Raw genomic sequence first — 24,812 nt, 5'->3', positions numbered from 1 at the left:
CTGCTTAGGTGCTCACGTGCTCTCTCTCTATATCTCTCAAAAGAAAGAGAGATAAAGAGAGAAAGAGAAAGAAAGAGAAAGAGAGAGAGAAAGAAAGGAAAGAAAGAGGTATTAATCCTCAAACTTTGGCCTTTGGTGATGGTTATCACCTCCTAGAATTTCTCTCCCCAAGGCAAGGCCTTTTATTTCATGGTTCCCCATTTCCAAACTGTCTTTGAAAACAAGTCCCTTTAAGACCTCAGCGTTTTAAGATCTTTGTTTCCAATCTTCAAGAAAAAGTAGTAAAAGCTAACAAAGTAACATGCAAGTTACAAAGCATAAAATTTCTTATGACAATGGCCTCTCATTCACAATTTCTCACTTCCAGCTAAGATAAATGGACTCAAATCGACTTCTTCCCACCACTCTTATTTCCGAGGATGGGGGATGGTCATTGACCTTAATAATCCCATTCGCCCCACCTTAGTAAAGGCTAAGTGGACCCTCTACTTTAAAAAAAATGGTTTCTTTTCCCAGACTAGATAGAGAAGCAATCTGTCCTGAAGATAAAATATAATCCAGACAAATGACCTATATGTTTCTAATATGAAACTTGCTTCTTCTAAGATTACACACCGAGTGACACAGATCCTTGTTCTGTATTCTAACCCAAGAATGATACTTCCTGGCTCTTACTTATGTAGACATACAAAACAAATCTCAGTAGTCAAAAACTCTTACCTGAAATTCTCTAAAACAAAAGTAGCTGAATCATAAGATGGTACTAATTCACTAAAAAGAAGCAAAAGGTAAAATAATTATTTAAGTTTAAAATTTCATTTAATTAAAAAACAAAGTCCCTCAGTAATATCTTTAAAATGTTTTTAAACTAAGTCCCTAAGAAATATTTTTCAATCCTTACTAAATACGGATATTAAACCAAATGAATTTGTAAAACCATCAAAAGCTAACATCAAAAGTTTTCAATTAAATTGGAGACTCAACAAATAGTTTATAAAATAGTTGGGCTTTTTGAGAAGCAACAAGTAAGCATTAAAATAAGCATAAGAGACTCTCAAAACTACTCATGGAAATAGGAAAAGGAAGGGTGCTTAAGTCGGGAACCTAAAATATGAAACAGATATAAAGGAAGTTTAGAAAAAAACAAAAGAAACAGCAAAAGACATCACAATAAATCCCCAACTTCAGTCTCTAAAACAAATTATGAGGAATATTGATGACCTTAAACATTTTAAGAATATTAACTTGGAAATACCATTTTATGGAATAAGAATACATAATCACCTAGGGGCAAATAGAGTGGATAAGCAACAATTTCTTGGCAAGGCGAGATTACCTCAGGCAACTTAACTTTAGTTCCATACATTCTTCTCTAAAGAGAACTGAACTACAACACAACCACAGGATATACCCTTAGATATGTGAATAGTCTACAGTACTGTCATTCAAACACTTCAAAAGTCAGTCAATAAAACATTTATGATAAAGACACTATCATATACAGTATTATAACATAAAATATTCTGTATTTAATAAATAAAATTATAGAGGCGCCTGGGTGGTTCAGGTTGAGCAACCAACTTCGGCTCAGGTCATGATCTCATGGTTTGTGAGTTTGAGCCCCACGTCGGACTCCGTGCTGACAGCTCAGAGCCTGGAGCCTGCTTCTGATTTTGTGTCTCCCTCTCTCTCTGTCCCTCCCCCACTCATGCTCTGTCTCTCTCTGTCTCAAAACTAAATAAACATTAAAAAAAATTTTTTTAATAAATAAAATTAATAAAATTATAAATTTACCAAAAAGATAAACTGCAAGCCATTTCACTGTATCCTCAGATATATCTTCTAAAGTTTAATTCATGAAAATTCATTATTACCAAAATAAAATATATGATAACATCTACAGCACTTTCACACTGTGATAGTGCCTAAAGAAATTAGTGGTTTGCCAGTGAAAACACAGCATAGATTTAAAAATATATTATTTTTTATTTTATGGTAAGTATGTATAGCTAAATAGCTCATATCTTTTTCACATAAGTATGGGGTTTGCCCTGCAACAGTTAACTATATAGCTACTATCCTACTGTCAAACACCCCTAACCATATTCCAAGGCAGCTGTTACCTTTTCTTAAAACACTCATATTCCTCACTCCCAGATGTTTGCCTCGTTAATCTTTACTATTCTTTCAAGCGACAGATTAGAAGTCACCGTCCATTGAACGTCTGCTCTAACTTCTCTCCATTATGTTTCCGCACATTCAGTATACCAAACCCCAATTAGCAGAATGAATGTAAGCAGTACCTAGAAAGCCTACCTGGAACCACAAACCTAATCAGAGCTTCAAGGAAATGTCTCCAGGACAGTTTCCAAATTTGGTCAAGTCATGACATGCTTTTGTTTATAATTTCATGCAAGTTCCAATCATACCAGTGTTGGTTGGTTCTCCCACCAAATTCATAACATCTTTCATAATGTTTTTTCCACCATATCCTTAACATCCAGTGCTATACATTTCCTTTGTTGTTTTGGCTGGAAGACCAAACTATTATTTTGTCATATTTTTGTTAGCCATTAAGGGTCAAAAGAGTTCACCACAAAACTAAAAGGCCACTGCTAGAATGGGAGAAGGTATTTGCAAATGACATTTCGGATAGAGGGTTAGTATCCAAAATCAATACAGAACTTATCAAACTCAACACCCAAAATACGAATAATTCAGTGAAGAAATAGACAAAAGACATGAACAGACACTTTTCCAAAGAAGACATCCAGATGGCTAATAGACACATGAAAAGATGCTCAACATCACTCATCATCAGGGAAACACAAATTAAAACCACAGAGATACCACCTCACACCTGTCAGAATGGCTAAAATTAACAACTCAGGCAACAACAGAGGTTGGCGAGGATGTGGAGAAAGAGGATCTCTTTTGCACTGCGAGTGGGAATGCAAACTGGTGCAGCCCTCTGGAAAACAGTCTGGAGGTTCTTCAAAAAGTTAAAAATGGAACTACCCTATGACCCAGCAATTGCACTACTAACTATTTATCCAAGGGATATAGGTGTGCTGTTTCAATGGGGCACATGCACCCCAATGTTTATAGCAGCACTATCAACAATAGCCAAAGTATGGAAAGAGCCCAAATGTCCATCAACAGAGGAAGGGATAAAGAAGATATGGTATATATGGTATATATACACAATGGAGTATTAATTACTCAGCAATCAAAAAGAATGAAATCTTGCTATTTGCAACAACATGGAGGAACTAGAGGGTATTACGCTAAGCGAAATTAGTCAAAGACAAGTATTGTATGACTTCACCCATATGTGGAATTTAAAATACAAAACAGATGAACATAAGGGAAGGGAAGCAAAAATCATATAAAAACAAGAAGGGGGACAAAACATAAGACACTCAAATACAGAGAACAAACTGAAGGTTGCTGGAGGGTTGTAGGTGGGGGCGGGGATGAGCTAAATGGGTAAGGGGCATTAAGGAAGACACTTTTTGGAATGAGCACTGGGTGTTATACATAGGGGATGAATCATTGGAATCTACTCTTGAAATCATTATTGCACTATATGCTAACTAACTTGGAGGTTAAATAAATAACCAAACATACATACATACATACATACATACATACATACATACATAAATACCAAAACACAAAATAAATAAGAGAAGGAGATGATACGTTTAATTCAGAACAGTGGAGTAGAAAGCTTAGGAGCTAAAGAGCTAAAATAGATCACTAAAGCTCACTGACCAAGAGAGTATAGTATGATGTGCCCAAGCTGTCACTTGCAAGAGAAAATGATCACATTCAGAGCACGGAAAACCTCTATCAATCCCAGGGTATTGTGATATACTCCTATACATGTATAATTTTTACGGAAACTTTTTGAAAAATAACATTGTTAACAAATTAGTGCTATGTGGCAGCATTAAACAGGATGCATTATACAGCTGACCCACACTGTTCAAAGATCAATTGTAATTGATTATGAAATACTAGATTTTAATATATAATTCTATACTATTTAATATGGAATATACACCCATTAAGATTATTAGTTTCTCTTCTCCCCTGTGTAGCACAATAGTGCTGAACATATAGTCTTTAATAAATAACACCGCACTTGTTCAATGACTTATTCTCCATTGTGGCTCCATCACAAATCAACTGATGGAACTTAAGGCAATCCAGTCCTAAGATCTCAAAGCTTAGAAACATTCACCACTGCCTTTGTACATCTAAATTTGATCTGTAACTTAACGTCAATAAAGCTACAAGCCAAAATGTCCAGTAAGGCAGTAAATAAGCATTATTTGGGAGAGAAAGGGTCCTAAGGTGAACTTTATCTATGGAAAGCTCCTTAATTTGTCATACTTAAAAAAATTTTTTGGTCGTTTCCTCTTTGATGTCCCTCCTACCTGCCTCCCTTGCTCCCTGCCCTCCCAATTTCAGTCCCTTCTATCTACACCAAAAAAACAAGATAATGAAAAGGGACTGTTGGGGTTCTGAGCCACTTAGGCAGTTAGGGAACAGAAAGCAAAACAATCACTGGATGTAAGAGATTGAAAAGAAATCTAAAGCAGAGGTGCCTGCCTAATGAGACACTGCAAGTAGTATCAGCATAGGAGTTTACCTATATTTGTGGTTCCCAAAATTGAGGACAGAATTACTCAGGATGCCCAAGATTCATTATCTAGACATCACCTCCAAATATTGCCAGGCAATAGGCTTGGGAATTTGCATTATGGACAAACACTCCAGAGCTGGCTTTGATATGTGATCCATGCACTATACTTTGAATTGAAAAACATTTACCTTTATATATGGTATTTACATCAAAACTTACGTTTCATTCCGCGGTGATGAATGGTTCCAAAAAGGTATTCTTCAAAACTGAAATGACTGACCATGTTATCAAAGAGGCAGCCTTTCGATACTGGTGAACATCCTTAGTTCACCTAATCTACTTAAGGATAGCAAATACCAAGTACTTTTAGTAATATTCAGTGCTTGATTAAAATAGGAATATTATATCTGGCTTGTTAATTCAGAGAGAAATGAAGACTTAATAGTCAGTGAGATCTACCTGAGTTCTGGCTGTCAAAAGAACTTTACCCTTCTGTTTATAGGACTATGGGTGGTAATAATCCTCAGGAATGCATCTGTGATGAGGAACAAGGGCTTACACCAGAAATTCTAAACCAGGGGCAGTTTTACTCCTAAGAAGCATTTGGCAATGTCTGGAAATATTTTATCACAACTATAAAGGAAAACGTGCTACTGGGACACTGCTAAACATCCCACAATAAACAACAAAGCTCCCTCAACCCCACAGAAAATTATCCTGATCAACAATGTTAAGGTTGAAAAACCCTGGCTTGCACTATTCAGTTGAGTACTATCAATGCCCTGTGGCCATCAGAGGGCACCACATATCAGAGAAAAAAGAAAAGACAATTATACATTTTTAAAACAAAGGCTATTTCCTTTAGGTAACACATACTAAAAATGTGGCAGTATTTCAAAGCCATCTTTAAAGTCTAAGATGGACTAAAATCTGCCATACCAACATTTTTATCTGCGGCAGTGGTTTAACCTCTCTTCTTAGGAACCAACTAAGGAGATTTTAAATGAACAAAATACAAATGCCTAGTTGCACCCAATGTTATGGACCATCTGTGTCCCCCAAAATTTGTATGTGGAGGCTCTAATCCCCAATGTATTTGGAGACAGGACCTTTCCAAAAGAATCCCAAATGAATCTAATATACAGCTAATGCAAGAAACCATTGCTCTAACACTACAGGGCAAAAATGCTTGAAAGAATATGCTGTTCAAAAGAATTCTAAGACTACCCAAGATAAAAACTAAAAGGAGGTAATTAAGATTACCTGAGGTCATAAGGGTGGGAAGGACCCTAACTCAATAAAGCTCGTGTCCTTAGAAGAGAAAAAGATACCAGACACTGATCTCTGTGCTTGAGAGAAAAGGTCTTGTGAGGACACAGGGAGAAGGCTGTAAGCAAGCAAGAAGCCTCGTCAGAAATCAGATTTCCTAGCACCTTGATCTCATACTTCTTGCATCCAGAACTATAAGAGAATAAACTTCTGTAGTAGAAACCACCCAGTCTGTGTTATTTTGTCACCCAGTGGCACTGGGTGACACTGTCACCCAGTCTGCTGTTCAAGCAGACTAATCTATCTGCAGAGATTTTATTTCAAATGACCTGAGGTATGAACCAGCATTGGTAATTTTCAATAGAATCCCAACTGAGTCTAACATACAACTAATGCCAAGAACCACTGGTCTAATACCACAGTGCAAACATGCTTGAAAGAATATGCTGGTTCAAAAGGATTCTAAGACTGCCCAAGACAAAAACTAAAAGATGCATAGAACACAACCAGTTGTTTCCTCCCACCACCTTTTAGGATCTTGAGGTAACATCATGTCACCTTCAGAATCTTCTGGCATTTCATCCATATTCTGATTTTTGTTTCTGGCAACATATATGTAAACAATGAGATATAAATTAAATTCAAAAGGTAAATAAAAGAATGACCATACTGCATCATGGATGGACCTTGAGGGCATTATGCTACATAAGTCAGAGAAAGACATACCAAAAAAATTTTAAAAAAAGGGTCAGAAGGTATACACTTCTAGTTATAAAGTAAGTCATGGAGATATACTAGACAGCATTGTGACTATAGTCAAAACTGTACTGCAAATTTTAAGGTTGCTAAGAAAACAGATCTTAAAAGTTCTCATTATAAGAAAAGTTTTGTAACTGTTTATGGTGACAGATGTTAACTAGACTTACTGTGATCGTTCTGCAATACTTGAAAAGGTCAAACCATTATGTTGTACACTTGGAACTAATATGTTACATGTCAATTATATATCAATTTAAAAAGATGAACAGATAGTGATTAAATTGGGATCAGTTACTTTTTCTACAGAAGGTGATACTCCAGGAAGAAACTAACTCCTAATTCAAGATCACCTCTTTACAGTCAAAAGTGTAACTCCACCAGAATTTTTAACCAGATTTACATGTATATAAAGTTTACTAAACCACATCATTATAAATAACACCTTAAAAAACACAGTTAATTAGGAAAGCTAACATTCTTTTGAAAGAAGCATGTGCATATGCACATAAACGTTAAATGAAAATCAAGTTAAAAAACTATGTCGCACCTGGTAAAGTCTGGTGGAACAGGAGTGGTAACAAAGGACGCCATGGGCTTCCGATGAACTTGCTGAAACATCATGAGGATCTCTGAGCTCTTAGATATCAACTCACTCTTACTACAAGACCGCAGCTGTGTGAGGAAAACAATCAAATAAACAAAAGTAATATTCACTGGCATCACAAAATCCTCAATAAAGAATAAAAATAGGAATTATTTTGGTCATATTCTAGAAAAAAAATGAGATAAAAATAGAATGACTCTTTCAAAGTGGTTTTGAGAGTTAAGAATCTACAAAGGATCTAAATTATTTCCATTCTAACAGTAAAGTCACTGAGGAAATGTATTTGATTTCTTTTTTTTTTTTTTTTTAGCATTTATTTATTATTGAGAGACAGAGACAGACAGAACATGAGCATGGGAGGGGCAGAGAGAGGGGGCGACACAGAATCCGAAGCAGGCTTCAGGCTCTGAGCTGTCAGCACAGAGCCCGGCGCAGGGCTCGAACTCACAGACCACGATATCATGACCTGAGCCGAAGTCAGACACTTAACCGACTGAGCCATCCAGGCGCCCCAAGAAATGTATTTGATTTTAATGCATTTTTCTCACCTTGCACGTTAACATAAATCCAACTATAAGCAAACACAACTGGCATAGAGAAGTTATTATATATACTAATGAACAAAACTCTATAGGTCAATAGCCATCAAACGAGGATTTCTCAAACTGCATTCCGAGAGAGAAATGTTAGGATGTAACAGACCCAGAGAAGTCTCAACTTCCATCAATTTGGAAAACACTACATTATGTAGTGCCAAAGGTTAAAAACTGAGAAATTCAACTCCGGTAAAATAAGCATAATAGTTAAAAGACTTTCTACTCCAGACAATCAATTTGAAGTCCTAATTCTGCCCCACACTAATCATATGACTTTCAGAGTCTGTTTATCTGTAAAACTGGAATCATATCTACCACTGCTTACTTCACTAGACTGTTGTAACAAGTATGAAGCCATATGTGAGACAGCTTTATAAACTGTTACAGGCTAAACAGTGCCTCCACCAAATTCCTGTTGGTCCTAATCCCTAGTAAGTAACTCAGAATGTTAACTATATTTGGAAATAAGGTCTTTAGAGGATACAAAGAGAAAGCAGTGTCTACAAGAGACACCTCAGGGGAAAACAAAACTTCTGACACTTTGATCTTAAGACTCCCAGTCACCAGAACTATAAGAATATAAGTTTCTATTGTTTAAGCCTCCTAGTCTGTGTTATTTTGTTAGGGATGCCCTAGCAAAGTAATACACTATCAAATGCCATACAGATGATATTCATAATACTCACTACAGTTAGGTTTATATTTTTTAAATGACAGTTGCTTATAACTCGTGAAGAATAATATGATACGATATGACTGGTATCATACGACAAATATCAAAACCTACAGCTTTTATAAAATATTTATTGAATGTGGGGCGCCTGGATGGCTCAGTCAGTTGAGCATCTGACACTTGCTTTTGGCTCAGGTCATAATCTCATGGTTCAGGGGATGGAGCCCCACACGGGGCTCTGCGCTAGCAGCAAGGAGCCTACTACGGATTTTCTCTCGCCCTTGCTCTCTGCACCTCCCCCATTCTCACTCACATGTTCTTGCTCTCAAACTTCAAAAAAATTATAAATAAATAAATATTTAATGCCTATGATGAGTGTCCTTCCTTAACCCCATTTCCTCCAAAGGTAACTCACTCAAGTTTATATCACTACCATGTGTTTCCACATGTATTACATGTTCAGCAATGTTCTGAATGTTTTTAGACTTTACATAAACACGACCAAGCTACATCACCATGTAGCCTACATTTTTCAGTTAACATTGCTTCTGAGATTTGTTTATTGGTATCTATAGAGCTACTCATCTCAGCAGTTTTAAAGAATATCATTGCATGAATATGTTATTTTTCTCTGTCAATGAACATTCAGGTTGATTCCCATTCTTCATTATTAAAACTCTGGAGAGAAGACCCTTGTGCAGTTCCTTGTACACATATGCAGGTTTCTCTAGGATTTGAATTACTGGTTGAAGCATACGACAACTTTAGCAGATATTAGCAAACTGCTCTCCAACATAGTTTACATAAGTACTACACAAGTTCCCACTGCTGTATATTGTCAACATTTACATTTTTACCTATTAATTTCTGCCAACTAATGGGTGTAAAATGGCATTTTGTTGTGGTTTTAGTTTATATTTACCAGACTAGCAATGAAACTTCACATTTACTGGTCTCTGTACACTTCTGTAAACTATCTGTTCATCTGCCTTGCCTACTTTTTGAGATTGCTTTAGTTATTTAGAATTAAACTGTATTTCTTTATAAATTCTGGATAGCAATTCCTGTTCAGGTTAGGAGTAACAAGTATCTTTTCCAAGTCTATGGCCTGTCATCCAAGTTGTTGAATTTCTTTTTTTAAAGTTTGAATTTTAATGCATTCAAATCTTTCTATTTTGTACCTACTGTACCTTAAGAAATCTTCCTCTATCCCACATCAAAGGTATTCTCCTCTAAACTCCTCTAAAAATAATCAAATTTTGCTACTGATGTTTAGGTCTTTAGTCCACCTGGAACTAAGTCTTGTGTATAAAATGAAGATCAAATTTTATTTCCCACATGTACAAATGCCAATATTTGTTGAAAGGCCCATCCTTCTCCATTTCTGTCATGTAATGTATCAAGTCTCCACACATACCTGGGGTTCTGTTTCTGGGCTTTTTATTCTGTTATCTTCTCGAACTGTCCTTGTGCTGAAACTTGTGTCATAATTACTATGTTTTCACATTATGTCTTGATATATGACAGGAATTTTAACTTATTTTTTTAATCTAAGACTATGCTGGCTATATGGGGCCCCTTGCTCTTTCACATTAATATTGGAATTTTACCAAATTCTTAGAAAATTTATGTTGAAATAAAGGCTGAATTGCACTTGTAGAATGGTATCAATAGCACCTTTATAACACTGAATCTTCCCCTGCGTAAATACACCATATTCCATAAAATGTAGTAGGCTATAAATTATTAAACATTAACTATTTCATGTGCTAATATGAAAAAAAATCTTCACTAAATTATGGCTGTATTAACTGTTAAGACACATCCCATTTCAAATTTAATTTTTTTTAATGTTTATTTTTGAGAGAGAGATGAAGAGAGAGCGCAAACGCGCGAGTGGGGGAGAGGCAGAGAGAAAGAGAGAGACACAGAATCTGAAGCAGGCTCCAGGCTCTGAGCTGTCAGCACAAAGCCCCATGCCAGGCTTGAACCCACGAACCGCAAGATCATGACTTGAGCCAAAGTTGGACACTTAACTGACTGGGCCACCCAGGCGCCCAAGACATATCCCATATCAAAATAGCATAATATACATCTGAGAATCAATGAGATACAGGATGTTTCTTCATTCAACTCTAGTGTTTACAAAGGTCTCCAACACTTTTTATTAGATTTATTCAAAATCCTTAGTTTTTGTTATATTATGAACAGGATTATTTTCTGAGCTGTTAGCACAGAGCCTGATGCGGGGCTCGAACTCATGAACTGTGAGATCATGACCTGAACCAAAGTCAGTTGCTTAACCGACTAAGTCACCCAGTCGCCCCAAACAGGATTATTTTCAATTAAGTTTTCTAGCCGATTATTTCCGATATTTGATTTCTGTCTTGATAAGCTCACTAAAAAGGTGTAAGTTACATACTTTCTACATAGATAACCATATCCTCTACAAATAACCAATTTTATATCTTCCTTTTAATATATTTCTACCACATTTATTGTCTTGAGGCCCCTGAGTGGCTCATTATGAACAAATGAGTTAAGCCTGCTTCAGAGTCTGCCTCCCTCTCTCTCTGCCCCAACCCTGCTCACACTCTCTCTCTCTCAAAAGTAAACATTAAAAAAAATTTTTTAAATTTACATATATATATAGTTGTACCATATTTACTGTTTTAATTTAATACACAGGAGTAGCACACTCAGAAGTGAAACGACAATAGGAAGCAACCCTGGATTCTTTATCAGAGCTTCACAATTTTTACCATTTAGACTGTTTCCTATAAAATAAAGTTAAATGTATAGGTGCCTGGGTAGCTCAGTTGGTTAAGTGTCCGATTTCAGGTCAGGTCATGAATTCGCGGTTCATGGGTTCAAGCCCCGCATCAGGCTCTGTGCTGACAGCTCGGAGCCTGGAGCCTGTTTTAGATTCCATGTCTCTCTCTCTCTCACTCTGTTCCTCCCCTGCTTGAGCTCTCTCTCTCTCTCAAAAATAAAGATTAAAAGAATAAAATAAATTTAATGTAGTTCCCTTTTATTTTTTTAATGTTTATTTATTTTTGAGAGAGACAGAGAGAGCGAGTGGGGACATGCAGAGAGAGAGCGAGACACAGAATTCGAAGCAGTCTCCAGACTCCAAGCTGTCAGGACAGAGCCTGATGCAGGGCTCAAACTTGTTCCTTTTTAGTCTTAGTTTGCTAAGTAATTTAGCCATGAATGAGGACCAAATATAATAATGTTACTTTAAAAATTAATATTATCCTGTTCATTTTTATTTAAATGTTCATATAGTTTTGCTCTGTAATCTCTTGAGTTTATATAATCAAGAAGATTTTTCTGATAGTGAAACATTCCTTTCATTCCTTTGAGTAACCCTACTTGACCTGGCTTTTTCGTTCTTTATTATGATTTTATTTTTTAGTAATCTCTACATCCAACCTGGGACTTGAACTCAAAATCCTGAGATCAACTGTCGCATACTCCACTGAGCCATCCCACTGGTCTTGCGCTCATTTGTTTTTGTACGTATCCTACTGATTTTTAACTGCCAGTATATATTTAAGATTTTGGCATTTATGTTAAAATAAAATTGAGCTTTGGGGTGCCTGAGTGGCTCAGTCAGTTAAGCATCTGACTTCAGCTCAGGTCATGATCTCACAGTTCATGAGTTCGAGCCCTGCCTCAAGCTCTGCGCTGACAGCACCAAGCCAGCTTGGGTTTCTCTCTCTCTCTCCCTCTCTATCCCTCCCCCATGTTCTCTCTCTCAAGTAAATAAACTTTAAAAATAAAATATTGAGCTTTAATTTTCTTACATTGTTCTTATGACAACTGGTTATTAATATTAGTGTTATACAGTCTTGAATGAGATCTAGTACTTTGGTATGCTCTAAGAAAAAATTACTTGATAGGCAAAAGACATCTAAAAATTTGGTAAAAATTTTCCATTAGTCTGAATTTGATGTCTTTAGAAGGAGACTTATCAACAATATAATTTACTTAATGTTTCTTGTTTAAGTTATATACTTTCTTAAGTGACTCTACACAATTACAATTTTCTAAAAATTATCCTCGTCATGTAGATTCTACCTCAATAATGTTGCTCATATTTGTAAAGCACACAGAACACTGGCATAAATATTTACTTTTAAAAATGATTATTATTTAAATTTCTACTGCATCTGTAGTTATATCCCAATTCTTCTTCCCAATACAATACTGAACACTTCCTTCATTTTTCTTGATAACCATGCTAGAATTATCTTCTATTTAATGCATGCTTTTCAAAGATCCAATATTGGGTATGCTGATACTCCCAACTATTTCATGGCTCTCTTTTTTGTGAATTACATCACTATCTTCATGATTTCTTTCCATTTTATGCTTCTACACTATTGTTCCTTTATTAGCCTCTTTAGTTGAACACCATTCATTCATAATTTTCTTAAATTGCACTTTAGACTATGTCTTCTTCTAAATATCCATTAGCGAAGTCTGGTATTTTAATAATTTATCATTTTTTTATTTTCTTAGAAATTTTCTTAAATGTTTATTTGAGAGAGAGCAAGCGAGCCCACATGCAGGGGTGAGGTAGAGGGTAGGAGGGGACAGAGTATCTGAAGCTGGCTCTGTGCTGACAGCAGAGAGAGCGATGTGGGGCTCAAACTCATAAACCATGAGGTCATGACCTGAGCCAAAGTCAGACTCAATTGACTGAGCCACCCAGGCACCCCAATAATTTATCATTTCAATTGCAATTCCTCTTAAGCTCAAGAACAATGTAGATATTTAAAATATTTCAATGTATATTTGAATACATAATGATTTTTAAAATAATGTTGGTTTTTGATGTCTACCTTAACTATACTGTGGTCACAGAACATGTTCTTTACATAAGTTTCTGAAATTTCTTCAGACTTCTATATAACTAAGTACTTGGCTAGGTATTGAAACTTTTTTTTCTTAAGTTTATTTATTTATTTTGAGAGAGACAGAAACAGGCAGAGAGAGACACACAATCCCAAGGAGGCTCCACACTGTCACTGCAGAGCCCGATGTGGGGCTTGAACCCACAAAATTGTGAGATCATGACCTTGGCCAAAACCAAGAGTTGGACAGACAAGCCACCCAGGCACTGCAAAATGATTTTTTTAATACTGGGTTTGCAAATAATTTTGTAAACTCCTTTTTATGGATTTTTAAAAAATGTTTATTTATTTATTTTGAGAGAGAGAGAGAGAGAGAGCACGTGCACATGGGGCGGGGGGGTGGGGAGCAGAGACAGGGAGAGAGAGAATCCCAAGCAGGCTCTGTGCTGTCAGTGCAGAGCCCAATGAGGGGCTCGATCCCATGAACCGTGAGATCATGACCTGAGCTGAAATCAAGAGTCAGACAATTAAACAACTGAACCACCCAGGCACCCTGGAGCAGTTTCATATGAACTGAAACAGAGCATGTATTCTTCATTTGGGGATGCAGGGCTCCCTATATACCTTTTATTTTTTTTCCACATACCTTTTAGATAAAGCATCTTTATTTTTTTTCAAATACCCTGTATTCTTACAAACTTCTTTTAGTTGGTGCTATCAGTTTATTAAGTATTTAAAAACTCACTATAGTGATTTTATCAAAATCATTTAATTCTCTGCTTTCTACATTCTGAGTTTATCCTAGAATACGAAATCATAACTGTCCTATCTTCATACTCTTTTTTAAAAATTTTTTAGGTTTTATTTATTTTTGAGAGAGAGAGACAGAGCATAAGTGGGGGAAGGGCAGAGAGAGAGGGAGACACAGAATCCAAAGCAGACTCCAGGAACTGAGCTGTCAGCACAGAGCCTGATGTGTGGCTCAAACCCATAAACCATGAGATCATGACCTGAGCCGAAGTCGGATGCTTAACCAACTGAGCTATTCAGGTGCCCCTCTTCTTATTCTTAAGGTAGACAGTTCCCTCTTTGTCAGTAGTCCTTTTTATCACTAGTAATGTTTTTTTCCCCATTTTAAATTCCTCACCATTCCCTAGATCTATCTCTTATTAAGTAGATCATTGTGTGATTTTTTTAATTCAAATTAATCCTTTACATTTATTTTTTTATTACTGATATTAGTGTCATTCACTGACAATAATACTCAAAATCCAGAAAAAATTACTCAATTCAAGCCCTGTATTGAGCTTCATGCTGAGCATGGAGCCTGAGCCTACTTAAAAAAAAAAAAAAAAAAAAAAAAAAAAAAAAAAAAAGTCGAAGATTGTTCAATCAGATTAAAACATTAGACCCAACTGCATGCAGCCTTTAAGACAGAGACTTTAAATATTTAAAAACAAATATATTAAAAATAAAAAGACAGAATAAGATATGTCATGGTAACATGAGTTAAAAGGAAGATGATGTGGCTTTCTTAAATAGATTTCAAAGCAAAAAATTTATGATAAAGTCATTTCAGGGATGCCTTCAGGATGGCTCAGTCAGTTAAGCATCTGACCCTTGATTTAGGTTCAGGTCATGATCTCATGGTTCATGAGATCAAGCCCATGTCCGGCTCTGGGCTGACAGTGCAGAGCCTGCTTGGATTCCCTTTCTCTCTCCCTCTCTCTCCATCTCTCTCTTTCAAATAAATAAACTAAAAAAAAAAAAAAAGGCATTTTATAGTGATGTTGGAAACAATTAAGAGGATGTAACAATCCTAGGCATTTAGGGCCTTAATAGTATGGCTTCAAAATACATGAAGCAAAAACCGACTGAACTGCCAGAAGAAAAGACAAATAAATACACAATTATTGCTGAAAATGTCAACAACCCTCTCTCAATAATCAAACAGGTAGAAAGAAAATCTACAATATAGTAGACTTGAACAACATCACCAACCAACCTGATCTCAAGACACTGCAATCAGAAAAAAACCAAACATTTGGAAACTAACTAACATGGCTCAAAGAATAACTCACAAAGGAAGAAAATATTTTGAACAGAAATGTCTCAGATTACTAACCCCAGGTTCCATCTTAAGATTTCAGAAAAAGAGCAAATTAAACTCAAACTAAGCAAAAGAAAGAAAACAATTAGATCAAAACAAAGATCAAGGAAATAGAAAACAAAGACAACAAAGAAAAACAAAAAGCCAGGTTCTTTGAAAACATCAGGAAAAATAGATATCCTCTAGCCAAACTGATCAGGCAAAAAAGACACAAACTACCAATACCAGGAAAAAGAGAGGTAATATCACTGCATTCTACAAATTTAAAAGGATAACAAGAGGGGGTGCCTGGGTGGTTCTGTCAGGTGGATAGCCGACTCTTGATTTCTGCTCAGGTCATGATCTCAGGGTCGAGGGATAGGGGCCCATGTCACGCTCTATCCACGCTGAGCATGGGGTCTGCATAAGATTCTCTCTCTACCTCTAGCCCTCTCCCCTGCTCATGAGCTCTAAAATAAAAACAAATTAAAAAAAAAAAAAGGATAAGTGAATATTAAGAACTATGTGCCAATAAATCTGGCAAACTCAAATGAAATAATTCCTTAAAGACCGAAACCACCAAAGCCTACTCAAGAAATAAGTAATATAAACTGCTCTATGTCTATTAAAGGAATTGAATTTGTAGTTGAAAACCACTCCACAAAGAAGGCCCCGGGGTGGTGGTGGGAGGAGTGAGCGGGGAGGGTTGGCGGGAAGTGGGTGCGGGGAGACGAACCCAATAAAAAAAAGAAAACAAGGACCAAATGTCTTCACTGGTGAATTCTATCAAACTTCTAAAGGAACACCAACTCTACAGAACTTATTCCAGAAAACTGAAGAGGGCATACTTTAAAATTCTTTGACCATCATTACTCTAATAACAATACCAGACAAGATACTCTGAGAAAAGAAAACTATCATCTAGTATCTCTGAGGCATGAAAATGCAAAAATTATACACAAAATCTTTTCTAATCAAATCCAATAATTCATTAAAAGGACAGTACATTGACCAAACCAAGGTTTTTAACCCAGAAGTACAAAGTTCATTTAATACTAAAAATAGTAATAATCCATATTAAGAAAAAGGAAAACCATATAAACTTTGATACATGTAGAAAAAGAATTTGACAAAATCCAACATTCATTCCTAATGAAAATTCTCATCAAATAGGAACAGAATTCCAAAACCTGATAAAGAATATCTACATTAAACATTCAGCTAACATCATACTTAAATCAACATTATACTAGAAGTTCTGGTCAGTAAAATCCTGACAGGAACTACATAAAAAGCAGATCAAAAAGAAAATTGTGTGTATTCAGAGATAACAGGATTATCTGCAGGCAAACCCAGAAATCTACAAAATAGTTACTAGAACTAAACTAAATCTAGCAAGATTGAAGCATACAAGACCAATATACAGGGGCGCCTGAGTGGCTCAGTCAGTTGAGCAGCCAACTTCAGCTCAGGTCATGATCTCAGGGTTCGTGAGTTCGAGCCCCTCATCAGGCTCAGTGCTGACAGCTCAGAGCCTGGAGCCTGCTTCCGATTCTGTGTTTCCCTCTCTCTCTGCTCCTCCCCCACTCACAATGTGTCTCCCTCTGTCTCTCAAAAATAAATAAACGTTAAAAAAAAAAAAAAAGGACTAATATACAAAAACCAACTGTATAAGCACAAAAAATCAGAAATGAAAAATTTTTTTTTTAAAAATTTTTTTTTTTTTCAACGTTTTTTATTTATTTTTGGGACAGAGAGAGACAGAGCATGAACGGGGGAGGGGCAGAGAGAGAGGGAGACACAGAATCGGAAACAGGCTCCAGGCTCCGAGCCATCAGCCCAGAGCCTGACGCGGGGCTCGAACTCACGGACCGCGAGATCGTGACCTGGCTGAAGTCGGACGCTTAACCGACTGCGCCACCCAGGCGCCCCAAGAAATGAAAAATTTTTTAAAACACTATTTACTATAACATTAAGAATTCTGAAATACTGAATAAATCAGACATAAGATGTGAAAAACTTCTATCCTGTAAACTACAAAACACTGCTGAGAGAAATTATAAAAGACCTAAATAAAGAGTCTTCATGAACAAAGATTCAATATTAAGATGTCACATCTACCTAAACTAATTTATAGATCCAACGCAATTTAAATAAAACCCCAAAACTCTTTGTGCTAGAAGTTAACAAGCTGATGGGGCACCTGGGTGGCTCAGCTGGTTGAACATCTGACTCTTGATCTCGGCTCAGGATGTGATCTCATGGTTCTCAGGATCAAGCCCTGAGTTAGACTTCCCACTGTTGTCACAGATTGGGATTGGGATTCTCTCCGTCCCTCTCTCCCTGCCTCTCCCCGGCTCGCACATGTGGGCTCTCTTTTTCTCTAAAAATAAATAATAAACATAACGCATTCTCTCTCAAAATAAATAAACAATAATAAAAAAAGAAATTAATAAGCTGATGCTAAAATTCATATAGAAATGCAAAGGACCTGGAATAGCTAAAACAACTCTAAAAAAGAGAAGAGTGAAGTTGGAGAGTTAACACTTTTATTATAAAGCTGCAGTAATGATGGGAATGCAAGCTGGTGCAGCCACTGTTGAAAACAGTATGGAGATTTCCTCAAAAAACTAAAAATAGAACTACCCTACAACCCAGCAATTGCACTAGTAGGTATTTATCCAAGGGATACAGGTATGCTGTTTCCAAGGGACACATGCACCCCAATGTTTATAGCAGCACTATCAACAAGAGCCAAAGTATGAAAAGAGCCCTAATGTCCATCGATGGATGGATGGATAAAGATGTGGTGTATATATACATATACAATGGAGTATTACTCGACAATCAAAAAGAATGAAGTCTTGCCATTTGCAGCTTCATGGATGAACTGGAGGGTATTATGCTAAGTGAAATTAGTCAGAGAAAGACAAGTATCATATGACTTCACTCATATGAGGACTTTAAGAGACAAAACAGATGAACATAAGGGAAGGGAAACAAAAATAATATAAAAACAGGGAGAGGGACAAAACATAAGAGACTCATAAATATGGAGAACAAACAGGGTTACAGGAGGGGTTGTGGGAAGGGGGATGGGCTAAATGGGTAAGGGGCACTAAGGAATCTATTCCTGAAATCATGGTTGAACTAATTTGGATGTAAATTTTTAAAAAAATAAATAAAATTAAAAATTAAAAAAAAATAGTGATAACTACTTAGCAAGTAATTACCATATGCCAGGCATTTATATTCTCATTCAATCCCTATAGCCATTCTAATAATTAGATATTATTGTGACTGGTTTATGGAGAGGGAAACTGAATTAAACAGTTTGCCCATGGCTGCACACATGCACTGTCCTGGTCTCTGAAGTACACACTACTAAACTGTATTCTTCTTAAGCCTAAGTAAAGATTGAGCATATAGGACTGGAGACAGCCTCTTCCCATTTATTTTCTCGATTGTAAATGTGTTAAGTGCATGGGGTCCTTGGATGGAGGGGGATTTAGAGAAAATAAAAAAATCTCTTCTTCAGATAGCCCAAGATACTAGTTTCCTAGAAAGAAATAAGGAGAAAGCAGATACTAAAGGAAACATAAAATATCTATATAGCTTTTTTTTTCCCCAGGTGAGCAAAGTTTACAGAAGAAATATACTCTAGTTAAAAACTGAACAGAGAAATGTATAAAATAATCCCACCAGAGAAGATAGCTATTAATAGTTTGTGTATACTTTCCGGGATTTCTCCCACATATAATTCTTTTAAAATAAGATCATTATAGGGGTACCTCGGTGGCTCAGTCGGTTAAGCATCCAACTTCAGCTCAGGCCATGATCTCATAGTTCGTGAGTTTGAGCCCCACATTGGGCTCTGTGCTAACAGCTCAGAGCCTGGAGCCTGCTTCAGATTCTGTGCCTTCCTCTCTCTCTGCCCCTCCCCCGCGCAGACTCACTCTCTCTCTCTCTCTCAAAAATAAACATTAAAACAAAATTTTAAATAAGATCATTAGGTACACACACACTTTTCATCTAATAATATGTTACATAAATTTTTTAATGTCTTTATTTTTTCCTGGGAGTTCTTGGTGTTACATTGTCTGAATCTACAATTTATCTAATATTTCTATTGATTTGGACATTTAAATTAGTTTTAAATTTTTCATTATAACAAATATTCTACAATAAACATTTTTATGTAAACATTTTTCAATGTGTATAAAATAAATGTAGAAGTGCAACTGTGCAAGTCAAAGGAAAGGCATATTTAAATTTTTAAGGACTAATGTCAAATACCCTGTGTTTTCTATTTCTGACCCATCACTGTACAAAAGTGTCTATTCCCTTCATATTTTTGCCAATACTGGGTATTATTAATCTTTTTAACATTTGCCAGTGTGATGAGTGAATTGTATCTTATTATTTTTTATTTAACTGTTAAGTTACTAAGCATCTTTTCATTTGTTTATTTGGCCACTTATATTTTTTCTGTGAATTCCCAATTCTATCTTCTTTTTCTAATGGTAATTTAATAATTTTCTTATTAATTTTGATGAAGTTCACAGATATTAGGGATATTTTAGCATTTGTCTACTATATATATATTACAAATTTGGTTTCCTAATTTGTCTTTTGACAAATTTTTCTTCTCCTCCTCCTCCTCCTCCTGCTCTTTCTTCCTCCATTTCTTTCTCCTCCTTCTCCTCTTATCTCTTTCTGTCACGCTCTCTGCCATATAGATGTTTATAATTCTTTTGCCAAAGGTTTATGACCTTTGGACTTCAGGTATTTATTAGAAAGCCATTTGATAGTCCCAAGAGTATACAAATATCAATTCATGTTTTCTTCTAGTACTTTAATTTTTTTTCATAATCAAATATTTGATCTAAGTTGATTTCATTCAAATTTAGTTAGGAATCTAGGTTTTCATGTAAAATCATCTGCTTTAAAATGTCTGTTTTAAAAATATATGTGTTAACATAGGAGTCAAATAAAACAACCTTGGTGACCAGATTTGGCCATAGAATGACAAAAAAATAAATAAATAAAGCGACAGTAATGAAAAATAGTGTGGTATTGGCATAAAAATAAATCAGTGGAACAGAACAGAGTCTAAAAATAGACCAATGTATATATGGACAACTAGTTTTTTAAAAAGATACAAGGACAATTCAGTGCAGAAAGGCTGGTCTTCAACAAATGGTGCTAGAAAAAACAGCCATAAACAAATAACAAAAGCAAAAAACTACATTGGATCCACACCTCACATTAAAAAAACACAATAGCGTGCCTGGATGGCTCAGTTGGTTAAGCGTCCAACTCTTGGTTTCCGTTCAGGTGATAATCTCATGGTTCATGAGATCGAGACCCATGTCGGGCTCTGCACTGACAGTGTGGAGCCTACTTGGGATTCCCTCTCTTCCTCTCAGGGAGTCCCTGCCTTTCTCTCAAAATAAATAAATAAACATTAAAAAAAATAATAATAACATAAAATTCAAAGACAACCATAAACCTAAATATAAAACCAAAAACTACAAAACCTCTGCAAGAAAACATTAAGAAAAACTTTTTGCAATGCTGCATTAGGTAAAAATTTCTTAGCTATGACCTCAAAAGACACTTCAATAAAGAAGATAAAGGGATGGCAAGTAAGTTCACGAAAGGATGCTTAACAACATTAGTTATAAGACAAATGCAAACTAAAGCCATAATAAATAATTTTTAAAGCCTGTGGATAGATTTTATCAAATTTCATTTATTATTTCATCACCTGGTGCTCTACCTCCTGAAGTAGGGATTCCAACAGCTCTGTTTCTTGTGTTAGAGAGGTCTTCTGACCTATTTAAAAACAGCAAAACACCAACACTGGTTTAAGAATAAAATTAACTTTCACTGAACATAGTCAATAACAAAGAATCAATTTCAATTATGTGAAACTTCACTATAGCTACCCTAAAAAATTTCACCAGAACTTTATTTTATTTATTTATTTATTTTTTAAATTTTTTTTTAACATTTATTTATTTTTGAGACAGAGAGAGACAGAGCATGAACGGGCGAGGGGCAGAGAGAGAGGGAGACATAGAATCGGAAGCAGGCTCCAGGCTCTGAGCCATCAGCCCAGAGCCTGACGCGGGGCTCGAACTCACGGACCGCGAGATCGTGACCTGAGCTGAAGTCGGACGCTCAACCGACTGAGCCACCCAGGCGCCCCTCACCAGAACTTTAAAAGGTTCCATTTAGGGGTACCTGGGTGACTCAGTTGGTTGAGCGTCTCACTCTTGATTCTGGCTCACGTCATGATCTCACAGTTGTAGGGACAAGTCCTGCATTGGGCTCTGCACTAATAGTGCGGAGCCTGCTTGGGCTTCTCTCTCCCTCTCCCTCTGCCCCTCCCCTGCTCGTGCACATACTCTCTAAAATAAGTAAACATTTAAAAAAAAAAAAAAAGAAAAAGGTTCAATCTAATATTGTAGTAGCTTTGACAAGGGGATTTCAGAATCAACCATAACTATAGTTCTAGACAAACTGCAATTAAGGTCAATTAAATTCATAAAAGAATACATAATACTATACTCTGGAAAGACATTAAGGTTATTGTTTCTTCTAAAGGAATATAAAAGATCTAGCAAAGTAAATTTTTTACTCAATCAACTCTTCTGAAGTAATTCCCCCCTGCAAAATTTAACTGTGGCTTAAAAAGAAGAATATAGTTAAGTTGGCCAGATGTTACATTACATGTCAGCAAAAGATATGTTCTTTAAACATAAAAACCTGTGAAAACAAAAAACAATGCCCAGACAGGAACAGTCTTAAGAAGCTGGAAACACACAAGAATAAATGAATTATCATTATAGAATTACTATTAAAAAAGTAGGAAAAAAAAAAGAAAAAACTTTAAAAAAAGGTAGAAATAAAAAAGAAAAAGAAGAAACCACTTTACATGTTGGGGGGAAAAAAAAAGATGATGAAAGGCAGGCATGCTTGCCAAATCAGGCCATTTCTAGAAGCATACATACCCAAGAGGTTAGCAGGAGTTATATTAATTAGGTATAATATTATTTGATAAAGGGACATTTAATAAGTGGAACTTTTATTTTTGAAACCAATCTTTTCCTCCCTAGCCTATTTGATTCTTTCTAGATTGGTTCAAAGCATCAAATATCCCAACAGCATAGAAAACCACTCACCCATTAGTGTTATAAGCTTATTCTTCAGCTGTGTGTCTAATCGTGCAATCATCATCTCCACTGCATTCCTAATTTCCCGAACACGCTCATCTTTTGCATTTCGTACAGCTTCTACATTTCTTTCCTAGAAGGTGAACAAGTAAAAAAAATTTGAAGAATTTTTAAAATCGAAGCAAACACACATTAATGCAATCACTGCAATTATTCTTAAAGTCAGTTGATTTCCTCTTTTATGTAAGCCAATAATATTTTTTTAAAAATGTTCATTTAATTTTGACAAAATACAACATACTTTCCTGATAAAAATCCTCAAGAAAGTAGAGACAGAATGAACATACCTCGAGATCATAAAGGCCATATATGAAAAACCCACAATTAATACCATCCTTGAGAAAAACAGACCTTTCCCCCAAAGTTCAGGAACACGACAGGGATATCCACTCTCACCAGTGTTATTCAACATAGTGTTAGATAGCCTCAGCAATCAAACAACAAAAAGAAATAAAAGGCATCCAAATCTGCAAGGAGGAAGTCAAACTCTCACACTTCACAGACAACATGACTGGAACACCCAAAAGACTCTACCAAAAAACTGCTAAAACTGACCCATGAATTCAGCAAAGTTGCAGGATATAAAATCAATGTACACAAATCGGCTGCATTTCTATACACCAATAATGAAGCAGCAGAAAGAGAAATCAAGGAATCAATCCCATTTACAATTGCACCAAAAACCATAAAATACATGGGAATAAACCTAACCAAAGTGAAAGATCTATGCACTAAAAAGTAGAGAGAGTTTATGAAAGAAATTGAAGACACAAAGAAATGGAAAAACATTCCATGCTCATGGATTGGAAGAACAAATATTGTTAAAATGTCGACACTACCCAAAGCAATCTACATATTCAATGTAATCCCTATCAAATTAATACCAGCATTATTCACAGAGCTAGAACAAATAATTCTAAAATTTGTATGGAACCAGAAAAGACCCTGAATAGCCAAAGTAATGTAGAAAAAGAAAACCAGGGGCGCCTGAGTGACTCAGGTGGTTAAGCATCTGGCCCCTGATTTCAGCTTAGGACATATCTCACGATTTGTGGGTTCAAGCCCCACATCCACATCGGGCATGGATGGCATGTATCCTGCTTGGGATTCTCTCTCTGCCCCTCCCCTGCTCATGCTCTCTCTCAAAATAAATAAACTTAAAAAGAAAAAATTAAAACAAAAAAAATTAAAAAGAAAAAAAAGAAAAGAGAACCAAAGCTGGAGGCATCCCAATTCCAGACCTCAAGCTATATTACAAAGCTGTAATCATCAAGACAGTACGGTACTGGCACAAAAACAGACACACAGATCAGTGAACAGAATAGAGAACCCAGAAATGGACCCATAAACATATGGCCAACTAATCTTTGACAAAGTAGTAAAGAATATCCAATGGAAAGAAGTCTCTTCAGCAAAGGTATTGGGAAAACTGGATAGCAACATGCAGAAGAATAAACCTGGACCAATTTCTTACACCATACACAAAAATAAACTAAAAATGGATTAAAGACCTAAACGTAAGACAAGAAGCCATTAAAATCCTAGAGAAGGCAGGCAGCAACCTCTTTGACCTTGGCCATAGCAACTTCTTACTAGTCACATCTTTAGAATCAAGGGAAACAAAAGCAAAAGTGAACTATTGGGACTTCATCAAGATAAAAAGCTTCTGCACGGTGAAGGAAACAACCAAAAAAACTAAAAGGCAGCCTACAAAATGGGAGAAGATATTTGCAAATGACACATCTGATAAAGAGTATCCAAAACCCATGAAGAACTCAATACCCAAAAAACAAATAATCTACTGAAGAAATGGGCAAAAGACATGAATAGACACTTTTCCAAATAAGTGGCTAACATCCAGATGGCTAACAGACACATGAAAAGATGTTCAACATCACGTACCATCAGGGAAATACAAATCATAACCACAATGAGATACCACCTCACACTGGTCAGAGTGGCTAAAATGAACAATTCAGGCAACAAAGATGTTGGCGAGGATGTGGAGAAAGGGGAACCCTTTTGCACTGTTGGGAATGCAAACTGGTGCAGCCACTCTGGAAAA

At 36.1% G+C, this 24,812-nt stretch overlaps 1 protein-coding gene across 7 annotated transcripts in view; it reads right to left on the bottom strand.

Moving 5' to 3' along the window:
• The window catches only part of TRIM37 (tripartite motif containing 37), a 145,761-nt gene that overhangs the window by 96,406 nt on the left and 24,543 nt on the right, over nt 1-24,812 (bottom strand). For all 7 annotated transcript variants that reach the window (XM_078437364.2, XM_060647748.3, XM_078437363.2 and 4 more), the window contains exons 7-10: nt 22,697-22,820; nt 21,277-21,344; nt 7,230-7,354; nt 721-771 (exon numbers count right to left, since the gene is read on the bottom strand). In XM_078437364.2, coding sequence (XP_078293490.1) covers nt 721-771; nt 7,230-7,354; nt 21,277-21,344; nt 22,697-22,820 — 368 coding nt within the window. The remainder of the gene's footprint in view (nt 1-720; nt 772-7,229; nt 7,355-21,276; nt 21,345-22,696; nt 22,821-24,812) is intronic.

Source organism: Panthera onca, chromosome E1, assembly GCF_046562875.1.
Source record: "Panthera onca isolate mPanOnc1 chromosome E1, mPanOnc1 haplotype 2, whole genome shotgun sequence".
Taxonomy (NCBI): Eukaryota; Metazoa; Chordata; class Mammalia; order Carnivora; family Felidae; genus Panthera; species Panthera onca.
The sequence above is the reverse complement of the archived record's forward strand: the minus strand, read 5'-3'. Positions and strand labels throughout refer to the sequence as shown.